This window comes from Schistocerca gregaria, chromosome X, assembly GCF_023897955.1.
Source record: "Schistocerca gregaria isolate iqSchGreg1 chromosome X, iqSchGreg1.2, whole genome shotgun sequence".
NCBI lineage: Eukaryota > Metazoa > Arthropoda > Insecta > Orthoptera > Acrididae > Schistocerca > Schistocerca gregaria.
The window spans coordinates 601818016-601840700 of NC_064931.1; the positions used below are offsets into that span (position 1 = coordinate 601818016).

The 22685-nt window shown below is 38.5% G+C and overlaps 1 protein-coding gene across 1 annotated transcript in view; it reads right to left on the reverse strand.

Moving 5' to 3' along the window:
* Window positions 1-22685, reverse strand: part of LOC126298874 (cell cycle checkpoint protein RAD17) — a 107554-nt gene that overhangs the window by 13650 nt on the left and 71219 nt on the right. The window contains exons 11-12 of the mRNA XM_049990390.1: window positions 17816-17955; window positions 4429-4541 (exon numbers count right to left, since the gene is read on the reverse strand). Coding sequence (XP_049846347.1) covers window positions 4429-4541; window positions 17816-17955 — 253 coding nt within the window. The remainder of the gene's footprint in view (window positions 1-4428; window positions 4542-17815; window positions 17956-22685) is intronic.

The following is a 22685-nucleotide window of genomic DNA, read 5'->3' on the forward strand; positions in this document are numbered from 1 at the left end:
AGTGTGAAATGAGCCTTGCACAGTTATTAATGATATGGATTTATTAATGATATGGATTTATTAATGATATGGATTTATTAATGATATGGATACAGAAATGCATACAATGAGACAGTATTTACATATTAAAGTATTGAATTTTTAGGTTATGCAGAAATAATATTTTACAGATCATGACAGGATTTCATTTTTGATATTGCTGCCACATTCTGACAAGCACTGATGCAAAATTCAGTTAATATTTATTAAAACTTTCTTGAATTGACAAACCAAATATTCTTTTTCTGAGCTTATTATCCTTCCACATTAAAATAGTGAAACAGAACAGACATTATTCTCCTTTCAAGTACCAGGCTTCCTTGCAACATCAAAGGCTTAGTTAAACACATTTTCCATGCCAAGATCTTAGAAAACTATATAACAGAACCATGTTAACAATGTTATGACAGTGATGTAATTATATCTGTTTCTAGGTCAAATATGAATATATTTGTTATGTGTGCATGTAAGTACATAAGTTTCCATGGTGTGTCAATCAAATTATATGATTTTTACAGTACTTATGACATGTGTCATATGATGTGGAATAGCAAAATAGATATCTATAGTAACTTGTACTTGTTTTTAATAATGAAGTATGTATCATGATAGGATTTGTCTTAGATGCTCAATATCTTAGTATTGAGCATTCTTAGTACAATAGCTTGAGATGAGTACAGCTAAAAATTAAGGGAAATTGTTTCCAGAATGGATTTTCACTCTGCAGCACAATGTGTTCATATTTCAAACTCCTTGGCAGATTAAAGCTGTGTGCCAGATAGAGATTTAAACATGTGGCCTTTGTCTAAGTGCTCTACCTACCTAGCTATCCAAGCAAGACTCAACCTGTTATCACAGCTTCCACCAGTACATTATCTCCTACTTTCCAAACTTCACAGAAGTTGCCCTGCATACCATGCAGGACTACACTACTGGAAGGAAGGATCTTGTGGAGACATGACTTCACCAGAGCCTAGGCAATTGATCCCAGAATGAATTTTCAATCTGCACCAGAGTGTGCATCAATTTGAAAGTTTTGGGCATTCTCCTGATCTACTCCAAGATTTAGGTTTTCTAATGGCAATTCTTTGTGTGTGTGTGTGTGCATGTCATTCCTGTCTTCAAGAAGGGTTGTGCGACACTTGGAAAATTTATAGACTGTTAGTGTGAAGAAATTTCCAAAAATTCTCCAAAATAATCTTAAAACTCTTTAAAAATTTGAAAATGAATGAAAATTCTTTAAGGACACATTAGCTGTATACAGAGTCCTTTATTAGGCAACACAACTGGTTCCAAACTATTATAGGAGCATCTTCAGATAATAATTGCTTTTCACTTCATAAGGCTAGAGAGAATTTACAATGTGCCAATGTTCAAGTTGTAAACCAATTAATTGCATAACTTCCTAGAAGAATGATCATTAAATCACTGAATGTGAAACTTATACACTGTCTGATGAATGTCAAGAGAGTCAAAACTCATGCTCCAACAAGTACCAAAGCAGTATTATAACAGACTCGTTGTCTAATAAGCTGACTCCTCATTAAATTTAGTCCTATCAAAACAGGATTGCAGTAAGCACATACAAGATCTCTGCCAGGTAGATAAAGATAGTTAATATAGATCAATAATAAAACTGTGGTCACTGAGCTATGAAAGTTTAATGTGGTCATTAGGTGATAGTTTCTTGTACCAGGCTATTGAGAGTCCATCTTGTACTGTATCCATTACAATGGGCAACTGTGACAATCGCATGGTAGAATAGATCATTGAGAAGTACTAACATGAACTCATGAATTGGTTTACAACTTGAACGTTGGGATGTCATACACTCACTCTAGCCTTATGAAGTGAAAAGTGATTATCAACTGAAGATGCACCTACAAACTGTGAAACCGGTTATGCTGCAAAATAAAGAAACCTGTATACACCTAAAGTGGACTTGAAGAATTTTCATTCACTTTCAAAAAATTTTTAAAGAATTTTTGGAAATTTCTTTACAGTTAACAACATGAAATCTAATCTGAGGTTGCCTAACTACAAAATAGTCTGGCATAATTACAGGCTTATATTGTTGACATCATGTGTTACGCTCAGGCACTGTGGCATTTTGGAGAACAAAAATCACCTCTATAAAAATCATCATGGAGTCAGCAAACGGGGATCCTGCAAAACCCCTCAGACTGCTCTATTCATCCATCAAAACCATGGCACTGTAGGTTGATGCCCTGTTCCTTGACTTCAGGAAAGCATTTAATACAATTATGAAAGAAGAAGAAGAAGAAGAAGAAGAAGAAGAAGAAGAAGGAAAGATTCAAGCTTACCAAGTCTGCTCCAGATTTGCGACTGGATTCAAGACTTACTTGCAGACAGAACTCAACATGTTGCTCTTAAAGGAACAAAATCAACAGATCTAGGGGTAACTTTGCAAGTACCTCAACAAAGTTTGATGGTACCATGGCTGTTCACAACATATGTAAATCATAGAGTACAATGTGTCAGAAGCACTTTAAGGCTGTTGATAGTAATGATGTCATGTGACTAGGGCCACCTGACAGGGTAGATCGTTCGCCGAGTGCAAGTCTTTCGATTTAACGCCACTTCAGCGACTTGCGCGTTGATGGAGATGAAACGATGATGATTAGGATAACACAACACCCAGTCCCTGAGCGGAGAAAATCTCCAATGCAGCCGTGAATCAAACCCGGGCCCTTAGGATTGACATTCTGTTGCACTGACCACTCTTTAAGGCTGTTTGCAGATAATGTAGTTGCCTGTGAGAAGGTAGCAATGCCAAAAAACAGTAATGATTTGCAGGACCTACAGAGGTTTGATAAATGGTGCAGGGACTGGAAGTTGATCCTGAATGTAAATAAATGTACGATATTGCACATACACAGGAAAAGAAATCCACTTCTGCAAAACTACATTACTGATGAGAAATTGCTGGAAACAGTCACTACCGTAAAATATCTAGGACCTTAAGTGGAATGAATACATAAAAAAAATAATAAAAGCAAATGCCACACAGATTTGTAGGAAGAGTCTTAAGGAAATTTAATTCATCGACTACAGAAGTGGATTAAAAGGCACTTGTTTGTCTAATTCTTGGGCATTGTTCGTCAATCTGGGACCTTTGTCAGGTAATACTGCTAGAAGAGGTAGAGAAGATGCAACAGATGGCAACACATTTCATCATGGATTCATTTAGTCAGTACAAGAATATTACAGAGATTCTCAACAAACTTCAGTAGCAGACACTAGAAGAGAGGCGTTGGCCATCACGGAGAGCTTTATTACTGAAACTTTGAGATGGTACTTTCTGGGAAGAGTCGGGCAATATATTACTTTCCCTACATATACCTCACGAAATGACCATCTGAAACTGCATCACATACAAAGAATGAGTACATCTAAAAAATAATGTACCTTGGCTGTCGGTGAATCATTTGCCACCTTCTAGGTGTTTCAATCATTATGATAAAACTCACAGAATACCACAGAACTCTTTCAGTTGACATTTGCATTTGTAAAATGTGACATATCACTCAAATATGACAGGAGTTCATACAGTATGGAATGAGGAAACTGAGTGCTCATTGCCTAGTTGCGCAGCTGCCTACTGTGCATCCCTGGCCCAAAGGCCATCAATGCTGTCATGGAATATAGTGGGTTTAATGTGGATGGAATCATCAGAGAGGTGGAGGTCAACATCCAGGAAGGAGGTGCATTGGGTTGGGGAGGACCAGGTGAAGTGGATGGGAGAACGGGTGTTGAGGTTGTAAAGGAAACCAGACTACAGGTTAGGAGTTTTGGGAGACCAGGAAGGTCTCTAGATAGCCCATAAACAGGTTGGTAATGAGGGGTGCCATGTGAGTGTCCATTGCGATGCTGCAGATTCATTTCTAAACCTTCCTTTCAAAGGAGAAGTAGTTATGGGGTATATAAGGAATGAGGTGGTAGGTTTGGAATCTACAGGACATCAGGAGAGGTAGTGTTTGATAGCGGCAAGGCTGTGGGCACTAGGAATGTTAGTGTAGAGCGCATCAACAGTGACATGTAGAGATCCAGGAGGTAAAAGGGTGCGGATGATGGAAAGTCGGTGAAGGAAGTGGTTAGTATTTTTGATATGGGAGGCTAGGTTTCAGGCAATTGGTTAGATGTGTTGGTCAATAGTAGCGAAATTACTTCAGTGGGAACACAAGAGCCAGCTACAATGGCGCATTCATGATTGGTGGGTTTGTGGATTTTGGGGAGCATGTAGAAGGTGGGTGTGCTGGTAAAAATCATCATTATGTTACTATCTAATAACATTTTTTTACACACACACACACACACACACACACACACACACACACACACACACATTCTCTTTAACTGTAAACTTACCTTTCATAGAACAATACTGAAAAAATTTCATCATGTATGGGATAATTTCAGTACACAGTATCACCTCAGACAGATTTGCAAACAAGAGCTGAGTTTTACGTATATTCCAAAGCCTGAAAAAAGTACAAATGATCACAAAAATATTAAGAAAAACTTTATTTCTATGAGAAAATCAATGGATTTTTTACTACATATGGTAATTACTTTCCAAGAAATAACCTAAGAAACCAAGTTTATAGTTCAACATTCAATTAATCACAAGGCCACTCTAGACCTCTAGTTTCTGAGAAAATCCATGTTAAAGTTTTAAGTGTACATCTTATATCAGTAATGTTAATTACGTTTTCAACAAGCGAGTGCAGCTCATGGGCTAAGGCTCATGACTACCACATTGTCAGTAAGGATTCAAACCCTTTATTTATTTATTTATTTATTTCAATTTCATCATACAGAGTGTCATTTAATAGTACACCATTAAAATTTATAAAAACTGGTCATTTTCACTGTAGTAATTTCATTAATAAATCAACAATTACAGCACACTTTCTTCAAATGTGTGTCCCACTTGTGATTCCTAGTAAAACTCCATATATTTAGAAAACTACAAAAATATCTCAATGATGGACAATGTATTAGCAGCCATTGAAGGATTCCAGATACAGACAAAAGTACTCACCTCTAATTTTGATCTTTCTTATGTAATTAATACTGACAATATCAGCTGCTAGTAGCAATTCACTTACAATAGATACCTTGTGGAACATGAAGTGAACACTGATTTAAACAAAATTAATCATCCCTTCACAGCACAGTATAATATAACTGCATCAAGAAATAAATTTCCTTACATTTTCTTATGTATGCAAGAACCACCAGGAAAATTTGTTCAGATTGTTCAAAAATGAGTTGACTGGCTGACTCAAAAATTTACTAAAACTGTTATTGTGACCTCTAACAAATCAGGGAAGTTCATGAAAGCTTTCCACGAAGAGTTTTTAACATCCGTCATTCTTCCGTACGTGTGACGTGAGAAATTTCCTTACATCATTGACGTGTGGAGAGGGCAGACTGAGCAGACAGTTTGTGATCAAATTTTTATAGATGAATTATATGCATGCACCTGCATCATAAAGATTATCTCACCCAAATGTACTCCACTTTGTCAACACTGTGAGGTTTACTTTTACAGACAGGTTAAAATTTTCACCAAAAAATGGAAAAAAAAGAAAGAAATTCAAAATTCTCCTGACTTACTAAAGTGTCATAGAATACAAATATGTTCTTAAATTCTGCATCAATTTAGTGCACCTGCTTTCACAGGAATGGTCAGATAGGCATGGTTTGCATCACAGCTGATCGGAGAGGTAATACTTTTCAGTTTAAACAAACTGTGTCTTCTAGTATCACTTCTGAAACATCCATGGGCCTGCAAGGCAGTAGTTTTCATTAAATGTGTAGAAATTTGCACATCAGTTGCTTCTGTGACAAACACCATTCAGAATTCTGTTCTAGCACAGCAAGTGATGAAAGTGATAGTGAGTAAGACAACTCTGTACTCTATTCTATAACAAACAGAACACACATTTGGAAAATGTCTGCTGTAATGAGTGATTTATTAACAAAACTATTACGGTGAAAATGACTATTTTTTAGTAACTTTGGATGAAAAATACCATTTAATGACAATCTGTATTTTATTTATTTATTTATTTATTCATTCATTTTATTTCATCACGCAAAGGCAGGATTTGAAGCCATGTCACCAGCATGGTGGTCATAAACTTTAATTGCTGCACTATGCTCACTTGCTTGAAACATTACTGAAGTTACAGGTACAGGAGGTACATTTAAAACTTCAGCATCAATTTCCTGAGTAACTAGAGCCGTCACACGAAAAGCTGTTAGCCAGGTACCCAGGACAGGTCCCTCTAGGACATACCTAAGACTCATCAAAAATTCGTGATTAAAAACTCTGATGGTCTCCTTTTCTGACTATATAAAGTATGTCACAGTCACCCTATCGCCCAGTTGCAAACAGAATCATTGTAACAGATAAACATAATGAGAGAAAAAATTTGTTTGCAAAACTAATGCAGAGTCCTCTTTCAGCACATTGATGGTAGGCAATGGAAACCTCATAACTCCATTTGTCTGCGAAGATTCGTATTCCAGTAACCAGTAATTCTATAATCAAAGAGAGATTTGAAAGTGCATGGATTTCTCTAATTTGTCAATAACTAGGTTTCTACTATACCGTTACACATGTAGCAACTTCCTGTATCACTTTATATGTTTTTAGTAAACTGTTTTTACTTTACCTGCAAAAATGATCACAAAAATATTAAGAAAAACTTTATTTCTATGAGAAAATCAATGGATTTTTTACTACATATGGTAATTACTTTCCAAGAAATAACCTAAGAAACCAAGTTTATAGTTCAACATTCAATTAATCACAAGGCCACTCTAGACCTCTAGTTTCTGAGAAAATCCATGTTAAAGTTTTAAGTGTACATCTTATATCAGTAATGTTAATTACGTTTTCAACAAGCGAGTGCAGCTCATGGGCTATGAGGTTTTCATCACCTACCATCTATATGCACTTTCATTCATTTACAGTGACAGCCAAAACTGTGACGTACATTTGCAATGATACAAATCTAGAAATAAAACCAGGCTAATATATTATAGGCGACATGTCTATAAATAATATGTATCCAGTAAACCATTTTAAGATACCAAAGCTCTTTAGTGATGTAATTAGATAAAATGCTTTAAACCTATGTGAAGCGATAAACCACTGATAAACTTTTAGGACAAATTGAGACTTTCATTTGCCACTTTGCACATTACAACATGCACAAGATAGACTCTCCACTGCAAGTAAGAAAGGGGTAGTTGAAGCTTGTTATGAAAGAATGACACTTGTTACTGCACAATTATAATACATGACTGATAGACGTTGCTTTCAATGAACAGAGTTTACATATTAGGATAATTACTAAGTGTTCGACATTAGGCAATGTGTACCAAAAAATTAAGGCCACATTCAAATGACCACTTGATAACTCATAGCAATTCCAGTAGATGGACTGGATATTCTACACATTGGAATATACTTTTTCTAATGATTCTACAATGAGAAAATAGTTGAGTAAACCCAACATTACACCATAAAAGGCATGTCTAACTAGTGGCTTCAAATGTAGTCAAACATAATGGGGAGAACATTTTAGAGTAGGATTAAGACTACATTTGTAGTACCTACATTTGCAGTACCATTTGCAGAAATAGAGATTATATATATATATATATATATATATATATATATATAAACACTTTTCTGCTGAACACCTATCACTCTCAAGCAAATAAATTTATGGAAGAATAATGGACAGGTAGTTCATGTAGACTGGGACTTAACACAGTAATTGATGTTGTGTGTCACCATCTGTTATGTTTATCTGCATTACTGTCCAACGAGATACAACATGATCTACATATTTCTTATCACACATACATGAAGCAGAGATGGGTACAAAATTGCTCAATGATGGTATGGTGGAGAAACTCTTATAATATTATTACAGTAATATGATTTTCCCCCCATTATGAGATGAAAGGTCAGTGGCACTAAATGTATTTTATACAAATCCTTACAGTAACTTTGGGGATCCATATAATATCAGAACACATGCTGTACCCCAGCTTGCTGATAATACTAAGTACAGAACTGAAGCAATTATCAGCAGCACATCTAAAAAGACTAACAACTCAGAAAGCAGTTACAATCTCATTCAAGCTCAACAATCCAAACTGTTTATACACTCCTGGAAATGGAAAAAATAACATATTGACACCGGTGTGTCAGACCCACCGTACTTGCTCCGGACACTGCGAGAGGGCTGTACAAGCAATGATCACACGCACGGCACAGCGGACACACCAGGAAGCGCGGTGTTGGCCGTCGAATGGCGCTAGCTGCGCAGCATTTGTGCACCGCCGCCGTCAGTGTCAGCCAGTTTGCCGTGGCATACGGAGCTCCATCGCAGTCTTTAACACTGGTAGCATGCCGCGTCAGCGTGGACGTGAACCGTATGTGCAGTTGGCGGACTTTGAGCGAGGGCGTATAGTGGGCATGCGGGAGGCCGGGTGGATGTACAGCCGAATTGCTCAACACGTGGGGCGTGAGGTCTCCACAGTACATCGATGTTGTCGCCAGTGGTCGGCGGAAGGTGCACGTGCCCGTCGACATGGGACCGGACCGCAGCGACGCACGGATGCACGCCAAGACCGTAGGATCCTACGCAGTGCCGTAGGGGACCGCACCGCCACTTCCCAGCAAATTAGGGACCTGTTGCTCCTGGGGTATCGGCGAGGACCATTCGCAACCGTCTCCATGAAGCTGGGCTACGGTCCCGCAAACCGTTAGGCCGTCTTCCGCTCACGCCCCAACATCCTGCAGCCCGCCTCCAGTGGTGTCGCCACAGGCGTGAATGGAGGGACGAATGGAGACGTGTCGTCTTCAGCGATGAGAGTCGCTTCTGCCTTGGTGCCAATGATGGTCGTATGCGTGTTTGGCGCCGTGCAGGTGAGCGCCACAATCAGGACTGCATACGACCGAGGCACACATGGCCAACAACCGGCTTCATGGTGTGGAGAGCGATCTCCTACACTGGCCGTATACCTCTGGTGATCGTCGAGGGGACACTGAATAGTGCACGGTACATCCAAACCGTCATCGAACCCATCGTTCTACCATTCCTAGACCGGCAAGGGAACTTGCTGTTCCAACAGGACAATGCACGTCCGCATGAATCCCGTGCCACCCAACGTGCTCTAGAAGGTGTAAGTCAACTACCCTGGCCAGCAAGATCTCCGGATCTGTCCCCCATTGAGCACGTTTGGGACTGGATGAAGCATCGTCTCACGCGGTCTGCACGTCCAGCACGAACGTTGGTCCAACTGAGGCGCCAGGTGGAAATGGCATGGCAAGCCGTTCCACAGGACTACATCCAGCATCTCTACGATCGTCTCCATGGGAGAATAGCAGCCTGCTTTGCTGGGAAAGGTGGATATACACTGTACTAGTGCCGACATTGTGCATGCTCTGTTGCCTGTGTCTATGTGCCTGTGGTTCTGTCAGTGTGATCATGTGATGTATCTGACCCCAGGAATGTGTCAATAAAGTTTCCCCTTCCTGGGACAATGAATTCATGGTGTTCTTATTTCAATTTCCAGGAGTGTATGAAGTCTCACAACAGTTCATTTGTGACGTCAGCAGACCATTGCCTAAGATTGTGGGGTTATGTCAACATATGCTGTGGAGCTTATAGTGGGGAAGAATTAGTGCTGTTTGTCGTACTTAACATTGAAACCCACAAATTACCTGATCTCAATCCTCATCCTTTCCTGTTAAAATTGTTTCCTTGCCTTTGAATTTCTATGGACTCTCTGTACATCTTAGTGTAGTAATCATCAAATGCTGCTAACACCATGGTGTCAGAGAAATGAATTTGGTGGTTCCCTGGTCCCACTGCACGATATGCTACTGCCCAGGCAACAGTTGCTTTCGTGTTCCTTAGGGTGGGTGTTAATGTTCTTTTTGTGGCTCCTATGTACATTTGACTACAAGTGCATGGGACTTTTAAATACTACACTGTGGCACATGGCAGCTGTAGGTCCACTGCAGCGTCCAAATATTCACGCACCTTAAACCACCAGGAAGGTTGCAAGAATATTTGAACACTGTAAAGGACCTACGTCTGCCACTTGCCACAGCAGCGGTATATAAAATCCCTTGCACTTGCGGTCAAGTGTACATAGGAACCACAAAAAGAACATTAACACCCACTCTGAGGGACACGAAAGCAACTGTTGCCTGGGCAAGATGGATAAACCAGCAGTAGCATATCATGCACTGGGACCAGAGAACCACCAAATTCATTTCTCTGACACTATGGTGTTAGCAACATTTAATCTTTACAACACTAAGACGTACACAGTGGTCATAGAAATTCTAAGGCACAGAAACAATTTTACCAGAAAAGAAGAAGGATTGAAATTAGACAAATTTTAGGCCTTAGTGCTAAACGAAACAAGTAGTACCGGATCCTCCCCACTATAAGCTCCATGACATACACTGGCACAACTCAGCACTCTTACGCAGTGGTCTGATGATGATGCAAATGGCAGTTGTGTGGATATATATGTAAACAGTTCAGTTTGCTGAGCTTGATAGTGACTAACTTTTCTTAAGTTTTTAAAGCCTCTGTTGATGTCTAGAGCACTGGAAGACAAATGTTACCTCGGACCATGGCCTAACTCCCTTAAAACAAATATCAGCAATAATGCAAATACTGGTCGTGAAAGCCTGCATTCTATGAAAGATCTGAAGACCACAACAAGCTTCAAACAACCAAAAACCTTTTTATAAACCAATTTAGTGTAACAACATGGCACAAGCATTGTTCTTTGAGAGAGAGCAATGTTACAAACCCAGTGCTGGTCATTGAAATTGCTACACCTGAAGGGTGGCATGCAACAAATGTCAAAATGGCATGAACTGTCCTACATGCTTAGATATCTAAAAGGTCATAATTTGACAGCAGAAGGATCATAAAGATTGTGGTTTATTATTACATCATAAAGCTGCTTGCACTAGTCAGAATCTCAGGACTGTCCTGCAAATATGGAATCAGTGGGTTCAGGACCACCACACTCAGTGACACGCATTTTCTCAGTGGATGTGTGTTACTAGTACCTGGGAGAACCACACATTGTGCACTCAGACATGCAGGATCATACCATCACATCACATACCTCAAATCAGAAAATGGGCTCATTTGTAACAAGATGAGAGAGTGCGATCAAATCTGGAGCACAACGGATTGTCAGCATGGCAACCATCATTGCGACTTCCCTTGATCTGGCAGAATATGGGTGCACCAACTTCGGGGCACCCAAAGATGATATTGAACACAAGAGTGGCACCAAACCTTTCCACACAAGGGCTAGTTTTCTGTGTAGCATCATGGCGGACGATCCATGTACAGAGGCTTCGAGAAGAACTGATACCGGCCAGCACGTGGTATTATGGTATGGAGCGTTACTGGGTACACAAAACTACGACTTCTGGTTAGTATACCAAGTAATTTGTAATGCAGCCATTACATTTCTGACAGGGTGTATATGTGGACATGAAAAAGAATCCCAAATTTTTCCAGGATTTTCCAGTTATAAGTACACTTTTTTTGGATGAAAGTACACTATTTTCTGGGTGATAATTCACTACACCTCAGGTGATAGCACATTTTTTTCTGTGTTAGGTGACAATATACATTTGTTTGGAGCTGTAAAATTTATCAATCCTTTGGTCCTAAAAAAATTTTTTTTGGAAAGATCTTTCATGAGTGGCAATGTGTTCACTGCATATTTTGGTATTATGAAAGTATAAACATGAAATCCACCAAATAAAACATGGTAGTTTGTGAACACAGAATACCGAACTATCATCAGTGCGATGCCCATGCTTCAATATGGAAACATAGTCTGTAGTAGCGCTCTGAGCGGCCTGGCAGTGAACTTCAAATTTGGAAGAATATGGTGCGACAATATGTATTCTTGCTTTGTGAAATATGACTACTATGATATTTTCCACCAATAAAAGCTAAGCTTTCACATATAATACTGGTCATCAAATTCCCTCCAGCATTTGCCTTGACTGATTCTAGTAAACCACAGAACACGTACAGCTGGATGGCCATATGGTGGTTGGAGACAGCTCTTTTAGCACAAGTACAGTGTGAGACATGGCAGTGATATGGTGCTTCACTGACCACTCTCATTTCCAAATGACAATGTTACGTAAGGTAGTAAGTAGAATAGGAGAATAATTTATGGTAGAACATATCCGTAATATGTGCTTTGTTCAATTTAAAACTGATTGGTTCTGGCAGCATTTAAATCTGTAATTTGGATGATGACTTATCTGAATTTTAATTCAGTTGTGCATCAGAATACTGAGTGGTGCATGACAGCCATGTCAGTTGAAAGAACAAATTCATAATTTAACTGACAGAACTACAAACTGATTTCACTGGAAGAGAAAGAATGAATAACTCAGTAAATATACGAAACTACATTGGACTGTGTCGACTGTTTCCACTCTAAATAAAATGAATGAGTAATAATACGGATCAGGAAAAATTTTATTTTATATCCAATTTTGGTGTAACTTTTTGCCAGTTCCAATGGCGCCTTCTAGGTTTCCTTCTACCAACAAATCACAGAACAGGGCACATGATGAAATGCAAAGCTGTTTCTGGTAGGAAACCATATCAGTATTAGTTTTACTATTTTCTGAATAAAGTTTGAGGTGACAGCCTGATCTGTTGCATAGCCTAAGGACTAGCTTATATTGTAAGGTGATGGGTTGATTGAAAGCTGGCAAAACCAATGAATGCAATTCCATAAATGATCAGGCGTACTATTCACGCAGCATGATTTACATTCTTCTGTCTGCTATATGTAAATACTGTGATGTTCACAACCAAAACTAAAGTGCTATATTGGCAGTTTTCTTATTTATAGTTGCGTACTATGACAGCATAGAGCATAACTGATGCACAGGATTAAAGATCTCTACAAAACAAATCGTATTTCGTACTGTTTGTTGTGCGAAAGTTTCAGGAAATGCGATGTCAATGATTAAAACGGTTACTGAAATGGCGTGTGGCAGAAGTGGGATATTTTTGTTTCACATCAACACCGCACTTCGTTACATAGGAAATTAACTGTCATTTTATGATTATACACAAAGCTTTGCCTTGGGGAAAAAACAAAGTAAAAAACAAATTTCAATATTCAATAACTGTCAGTTACAAAATTCAACAAACTGTCATCTACTCATTTATAAATTTCTTTTATACAGAAAAATGCCAAATTTTCTAATATTTCACAAAACTGCTGATTTCATGTTATTTCACTAAAAAATGCCAATTTCATGTTACAATTTTTGTAAAATTTTCCTGTTGCTAATAAGAACATGATTGATACTTAAAACTAGAACTGACAGAATTCATTGTTTTCATTTGGTTGTTTCCATAATTACTGTCATCACAGAGTGGGGAGAGAGGCTGAACCGTTTCTAAAATCAAAGAGGTGACTGACCAGCAGTTTCAAGGTCTTATCTGCGCAGTCACTGGGAGAAATCAACAACTGGTGGAGACATAGTCTTACTCTAGTCTGTGTAAGCAGGTTCAAACTAAGTTCTTCAAAAAAGGGTAAATTGACATGACAGTAACAATCTAGCAACATTCTTCTAGTGTTTTCTTGACATGCCATGCAAGGTGTTGCAATATACTGTAGTGGCTTTTCTCATGAGCAGTTGCGTGATAAGCCTTAGTAAGGAGGTGGGTGATGCACATCCTACAACCTTGAAATCAACCTGACCAGCTTCTACTCCAGTAAAATTAGAGGAATATTTTCAGGAACACTTGCTATAGCTTATTTTCTGAAAACTCATGATGTGTGGACTTTGTAACATGAAAAACTGGAAGATAATCTACATTTCAGAACAAAATTCAGTCATTAGTTACACAATTAACAACTTCCTTTCCCTTGTGCAACTTGTTGCGAATCTCAATCAGTGATGAGTACAAATTAAATGTAGTAGGACTTATTCAGCGTGAGAGGCAGCTAGGCATATACTCCAGTACAGAAGCATAGCGACAGTATTTGTCGATGATATGGGACAGCACTGACGAAGCGGTGCCAGCAGACAAATAGCGTTACATGACTATCTGGATGCTGTAGCCAAATGCATAACAGGGATCAAAGTAGCTTTCTCATATCACATGATGATGGAAATATATGAAGTACGTGGTCAGCCTTCAGGGAGGAGGTATAGAACATTATAGAAGCTTTCCGTGATGCACGAAGGTAGTATAAATAAGGGGTCAGGAGGACCCCATAGTCAGTCAAGATCTGCTGAGTATAACGACGCAAGCTCCCTGTCGTTCTATGGCAGAAGTGGGAACTTAGTATGATTTGTTAGCCTTGGTTCTGCAACAACCAGGGAGATAGTTACCAGAGTAAGAGATTCAACTGACAGAAAGTAGTGCAAGATAGTGCCAGTAGCGATTCTCAGTTATCAAACTATAAGGGCTCTTATGAATTCTACTCTGCAGAAATAATCACTCCTCACCGAGTTCTGTATCCTGCACCTTAGCATTAGCTTGCTCCTTCTAGTTGTTGGAGTTGCAGAAGCTGCCTGCACCTACTTCTACTCTTCGAGAAGATCGATCGAGATAAGACTCCTGAATCCAATTCATGTCAATCTCACTCCCTCTCGAAACATGACAAGGGCAGAAAAAAATTTGGTGCCAAGTGTGGGGTTTAACTAGGTGCTCATCTAAAGGGACATAGACACTCAAGGCACAGGAATAGGTGCAAGGGAAAGGAGTAATGAAGAGTGAGAGGCTTGGGACGGAGAGCAGTTACAGACATGGGCCAGCAGGTCCACAGTTTGAGACGTGACAGCAGCAGCAGCAGCAGCTGTGGGCAGAGGCCCACCATTCCCGAGGCAACAAGCGGCAGCAACCGTGGGCAGAGGCCCACAGTTCCCGAGGCATCAGCGACAGCGGCCATGGGCAGAGTTAGTATCATGGAAGTTTGACGGAGACCGAGAACAACTCCTAGAATTTTTAGATAATTGTGATAATGCCTACGAACTGGTAGAACCTAATTCTAAGACACTATTCATTAAGTACGTTATAGGAAAATAACAGGATCAGCCCGTAATAAGCTTATTGTAAGGGACCATACTGAAACCTGGTAGGAAGTGAAGAAGATCCTCACTGAAAACTGTGCTAACAAACGGGCGCTACACTATTTTGCATGCAGAACATTTAATACCTGCCAAAGTAAAGATGAGAGTGTGGTTCAACGGGGAGCCCAGGTAGACTCCATGCAATTCTATTTCAGCGAGGCTATGTAATGAGTAATGAACGGCTGCAGAAATTCCAGGCAGTTGTGTCTCAATCAGGAAATTGGGTGGAGCAGTCTTTATACATGGTTTATTTCATGATGGGGTGAAAACGATAGTACAGGCTCAGAGAAAGAAAATAATGCTGTCTGAAGCAGAAGATTTGGCATCAACTGAGGAAACCGCAATTCAATCTGAGAAGGAAAAATACCGGCATACAGGGTAAACGAGTCAGACAGGGAAGAGAGGATGTTATAACTGTAGAAAATTGGCACACGTAGCAGGAGAATGCCACGTACAAGTGTGTAAATTTAGTCAAATAAAACATGATCAATCACTACCGATGAGAGCTAGGTTACCAATAGAAAGAATAGATTACAGCAAATTCCACGGGAATGGGTCATGCGGAGAATGTCCACTGCCTGTAAGGTGCTCGAAATGTAACCTGACCGGACATTCTCCTCTGTGTAATAGAGCGAAACCAGTAACTTGCTTCACATGCCATCGTACAGGACATTACAACAGTGATTGTAACGAAAGACGTTGGGCAAATATACGGCAACAGAGGAAGCCGGAAAACGAACCACGAACGTTATGCAGCAGTCCCATTACATTGCGACAGGCACAGTATGTGCAGTAGATTGCATTGGAAAGAATGTCACATGTTGAAAGTACAATTAGATATGGAACACAAGAAGTGTGAGGATACAAAACAGGAAAACGAAAGTGTATTGCGTAGAGAATGAGTTAGATGCTGCCAACAAGCAGATGGAAGAACTACAATTGAAGGTAGCTAGTCAGCAGAAACCAGCTGGAGATTTAGGAATCAAAAGACAAAAGGGGAAAGAAAAAAATGGAAGAACATAGGTTTACCTGAGAAAAATGGGTACTAACAGCCAGAAAGGGGCAACCAGTGCCACATTCGAAATACGAGGAATGAAGCCAGCAGGGGCTAGCAGCAAACAAAATCACGATCGCTGCCAGAGAAGAAAAAATCGTAAAAGTGCGAGTATCAAAAGTAAGTGGTCAAGGAAGCAATAATCCCACAATAGGAAGTACGGCAGGCCGTGATTATCTCCGAAGCCATAGTAATGCTCCACGAGGGAACCTGTATTACCAATATGGTAAACATTGGCAAAGAAGAGAGAAGCTTCGAGATGCCGGATGTGTTTGCAGAGGAAATGCCACCTCCGAGTAGTTATAGAATTAGACAAGTATCCGCAAGAACAAAAAACGTAACTAAGTCAAGGTTCAGCATGTTAAGGGAATACATGCGAACAACGCATTTAAAAAGTGAGGAAGAGCAGGCTCTCGAATGGATATGTGTTGCTTATAACTATGTATTTTACTTACCGGAAGATGTGTTAACTCATACGACAGTAGTTAAAGATGAGATACCATTAATATTGGAATCAAAAGGAATGGTGATAAACCAAAAGATCGTACAGAATACTGCAGGCGCAGCAAGAAGCATTACAACAAAAAATAAACAGAATGTTAGCTGATGGAATAATATCCCCTAGTACTAGTTCTTAGAACTTTCCAATATTAGTATTGCCTAAGAAGCCAGATGCCATTCGTCGGTAGAAATGGTGAATTGTAACAGATTATAGGAAATTGAATGACATTTCGTTAAATATGGTTTATCCCCTTCCCAGAATTGACGAAATACTAGACAGCTTGGGAAAACAAACTATTTTTCCACGCTAGATCTAGCGAAAGGATACTATCAAGTGCTAATAGATGAAGAAGATCGAGAGAAAACTGCCTTTAGCACGCCCACAGGCTATTATGAATACAATAAAATGGCCATGGGACTAAAAACCGCGCCATCAACATCCAGAGATTAATGAATATGTTACTCAGTGGAGTACAAGACAACCAAGTTTTCATCTATCTTGATGATATAGTAGTGGTGGGTGCCTTGTTAGAAGAACACAATGCGCACCTAGAAAAAGTATTTGAGCAGCTAAGACAAGGAAATTTGAAGTTCCAAGTCGACTAATGTGAATTCCTAAGAAATGAGTTAACTTTTCTGGGGCACGTCCTAACCGAATCTGGACTACAACCAAATCCTACAAAGATAAAAGCTATAAAGAATTGCCCGCAACCCAAAACAACAAAGCAGTTAAAATCTTTTTTGGGACTCATTGGGTATTACAGACATTTTATAAAGAATTTTAGTAAAATGGTAAAACCACTACATGATCTAGTAAAGAAGGAAATTCCATACGAGTGGGGTTCCAGCCAAGAGGAGGCATTCCAGCAGTTAAAAGAAAAATTTGTTTTGAACACTGATATTACAGTACCCGGATTTTGATAAAGAATTTATAATAACTGCATCACAAAACAATTTATTACAAATTATAAAAGAAGTTAAAAAAATCACATGTAACTTACACAGGCAATGAAATTATGTTTTTTGCAGACAGACCAGCTTCACCTTTTAACGGCTGCCATTTCTTTACGACATTGTGACATGAGGTCATTACTCCTCCAACAGCCAACACAAAGCCAGCATCTTCCGAAACAGGTTTCTCCTGAAATAAACACTAAATGACTAAATCAAGAAAATTGAATGATGATTTTTTTTATAACTAGTTATTGGATACCTAACCTATTCTTGTCTACAATTAAGTAACTCAATAAATATAAGTGAAAATGTTGTCTAATACTCTGCACTTATTATTAGCACAATAATTCACATGAAACATTTATCAACACAAAAAAAAGATCTGGTATGTCCATTGTTGTGACTGATGGTCTGTAGGACTTTGGCGTTCACTTATGTAATAAAATTAAACACCTGCAGCAGTTATTATGATGTTATTTTTGTACAAATTACAACCAGTTTCAGCGACTCAATACGCCATTGTCAGGCGTATGTCCATAAGCGATAATTATAGCACCTTGACTTACCAACTATGCAAATAGAGACACAGATTAAAAACAGAATAAGAATCAAGGACACTACTGTGGTAGTGAATATACCAGCAGATATATCAATTTTCATGTACCTGAAATAGAATTATATATAGTGTGCCATAACAAATTTTCACTCTATACATTGTACAAATATATTATTTAAAATAAAACCATTAATTAAATATTCTATAATTAAAAATTGGCCAGATAGATCATACACTGAACTGTAAAATCCTGAAGTAACTTACCAATGTCTACTAAAAATTAAAGATGTATAAAAGAAACTACACACCACCAGGAATAAGTAAACCAAATAAACATGCATCTATGTGCAATTAGTCCTTGAAAAAGGACAGCATCAGCAGTGTCTAAGTATCAATACAGGTGAAGCTATCAAAAAGACAATATAAATATATCTATATATAATGTCAAAGTTATAAAATGCTGATGTGCAAACTGTAGAGGAGTACACTTATTTCATATGGATAAAGTGAGTGTCCAGAATGTATCATATGCCCAAATGTAGAAAACCACCAGTGTCGTAACATATACTGAATATATGAAAACCCCAACAAGATGTTAGTCAGTTTGGACAACATTCATGTTTGAATGTATCCATATATCATTTAGTGCCATGAAACAAATATCAAATGAGAACTACTGTCTAACTCTTACAAATGTCATTAACTAATAATATACTTCCACATAACACATAGTACCCATACATCATATGATGTTGTCATTGTTGCTACGGTTTTCAGTGCAAAAATTGGGTTGCTGCAGCTCTCCATGGTACTCTATCTTGTGCAAGCCTCTTCACTTCCGAGTGACTACTGCGACCTACATCCTTCTGAATCTGCTAAATGTATTCATCTCTTAGTCTTCCTTTATGAGTTTTACCCCCCACACTTCCCTCCAGTACTAAATTGGTGATCCTCTGATGCCTCAGAGTGTGTCCCACCAACCAGTCCCTTCTTCTAGTAAGGTTGTAACACAAATTTCTATTCTCCTCAATTCTATTCAGTACCATCTCATTAGTTACATGATGTACCCATCTAATCTTCAGCATTCTTCTGTAGCACCACATTTCAAAAGCTTTTATTCTCTTCTTGTTCTAAACTGTTTATCATCCACATGTTTCATTTCCACAAAAATACTTCCAGGAAGGACTTCCTGACATTTAAATCTATACTCGATGTTCACAAATTTCTCTTCTTCAGAAACGCTTTCTTTGCCATTGCCAGTCTACATTTTATATCCTTTCTACTTCGACCATCATCAGTTATTTTGCTCCCCAAATAGTAAAACTCCTTTACTACTTTAAGTGTCTCATTTTCTAATCTAATTCCCTCAGAATCACCTGACTTAATTCGACTACATTCCATTATCCTCGTTTTGCTTTTGTTGATGTTCATCTTATACCCTCCTTTCAAGACACTGTCCATTCCGTTCATCTGCTCTTCCAAGTCCTTTGCTGTCTCTGACAGAATTACAATGTCATCGGCGAACCTCAAAGTTTTTATTTCTTCTCCCTGTAATTCCTACTCCAAATTTTTCTTTTGTTTCCTTTACTGCTTGATCAATATACAGAATGGATAACATCGGCGATAGGCTACAACCTTGTCTTGCTCCCTTCTCAACCACTGCTTCCCTTTCGAGCTCTTTAACTCTTATAACTGCCATCTGGTTTCTGTACAAATTGTAAATAGCCTTTCACTCCCTGTATTTTACCCCTGCAACCAGTAAAATGTGTCTGTAACCCACTAATCCTACCCAAAAAAAAAGCATTCAACAATCACAAAAAAAGACCTCTCCCTACATAATCTCTCAAATATGGCCTGGATATGTGAAGATAATACTTATGCTGTAAAACAAAACATGGAATACATGTATGGACCCAATATATACTACTCAGTCATGACACAAAAAGGTGTAACAGAGTAAAACAACCACTTGTATAATATAATGTCAGCAAATGTCACAGGCATTAAGGCTGCAAGGCTAATTAGGGGATGGACAGATGAATGTTAAGGTGGCTACCCTGTACTAAATATACCCACCAGAAAGCGTACCCAGACCATCTACATCATACTACACCATAAAGTGTGGTATTAGTTTGTGATGATGACCACCTTGGGATTTGTATCTTCTGTATATGATATGACATGTGTGGTTTTCTACATTTGGTCTTTTGAAATTTTCTTGGGCATTCATTTTATGCAGATGACATAAATATGTCCATATATGGATTTTACCTCACTTCAGCATTTTATAACTTCAACATGACCTATAGATATTTTTATACTGTCATTGTGATAGCTTTACTTATACTGACACTTAGATATTACTGATGCCATCTTTTTGCAAGGACTACTTGGGCATAGGTGCATATTTCTTTGGTTTACTTATTTTTCATGTTGTGTAGTTTCTTTCATGCACCTACAATTTTCTACAGTTATTTTTGTAGATTGATAGGTTACATTAGGATCTTGTAGTTTAGTGTGTCATCTAACTGACCAATTTTTAATCGTGGAATATTTAATTCGTGATTTTATTAATAAATAATACATTTCTACAACATATAGAACAGAAATTCGCTATGGTATACGATATATAATTATATTACAGGTACTTGACAGTTGATGCATCTGTTGGTTTTTATCAAACGATTACTGTAAGTTCACTTATATAGTATTTTCTTTAATACTTATTTCATTTTGAATCTGTCTTTTGTATTTTTAAAGTTGGTAAGTTGATGATGCTATCATTACTGTTTATGCATACAGACTGAAGATGGTGTATTGAGTCTTAAACTGGTTGTAATATAATAAAATAACATCATAATGATGAGTGCAGGAGTTTCATTTTATTACATACAAGAAAATAGGGTGCAAATATGAAAGAGGAACAGAGTCAGCTTTTTCTTTACACTTTACATTATCTTGCTAGAAAACCTGCATATGCGTTCCTTCACACTGAGTGAGAGAGTGAGGTTACAAAAATGTTAAGTATCATCCACCATATAATAAATACCAAACAAAAGTTTGAATGACACAATGTTGTTTCACTGTATTTAAAACAGAAAGCAATGTTATTGTTAAGTCATAATTTATCAACTTGAACTCTGTTCCACCCAAGTAGCATTTCTACAACAACTATCGCTTAGGAAGTAGGCCTGTAGAGTTTTGAGAGATGATGGTTATTTTGAACCCCACCACATGTATTTTGTAAATAGCTTGTGTAACTGTATTATGTGATGGGGTACCCTATTCAACTTTCAATTGGTTTTTCTTGCTATCTGAAAACTTTAGTTGGCCTTTGTTCCTTGATAGTAGACAATTGTTGGTAACTAATTACCAATATTTTACCAAATGGATTTTTAATTGATTTATGCACACACAGTCAGCTACAATAAGAGACTGTACACATACTGAAACTTGTTACACTAGAAAAACATTTCCGCAAAAATTTCACAAGACCAATAAACTCACATAAAAATGACACCCTTCTGAAAGCAGTTTTGATGACTTGAGATTCCACAGCATCCCACACAACTCTAATAAAACTTGCTGCTGCAGGAAATTCCGTGACTTTGCAGAATCTGAAGTAGTAATGTGTTGTATGTATAACTGAACAATGCACCTGAAGAAACTTGTTTTGTCACTTTTATTATTCCTTGAGCCAAGGGCTGATTCTCATTGGTTGTACTGTAGAAATGCAGCTTTACCTATGACACACAATTTCAGTTTCTCCATCCTGTCAGCATTGGTGCAAGTGAGTACTGTCACTTTATCTTTGCTGAACTTACCACCATGGAAATTGTACATTAGAAGAATTGTCAGCCATACATTTGAAACATAGGCAAATTGGGTGCCTTAAATATGACATGTTCTTCATACTGTACCGCGGAGCATACTACAACATTATTTTGCCACGCAGTATCATCATCATCATCATCATCATCATCATCATCATCATCATCATGCAGTCTGCCCCCAGTAGCTGAGTGGTCAGCACGACGGACTGTCAATCCTAAGGGCCCGGGTTCGATTCCTGGCTGGGTCGGAGGTTTTCTCCAGTCAGGGACTGGGTGTTGTGTTGTCCTAATCATCATCATCTCATCCCCATCAACGCGCAGGTCGCCAAAGTGGCGTCAACTCGAAAGACCTGCACCAGGCGAACGGTCTACCCGATGGGAGGCCCTAGCCACATGACATTTCATTTTCATCATCATGTACAGATTTGGCCTTCCCACAGACTTTCAGTACACAGCCTGGCATGTTGATTAAACCAATAAAACATGAACACACAGATGATTACTGCATCTTGTTTGCAATTTCTAGAG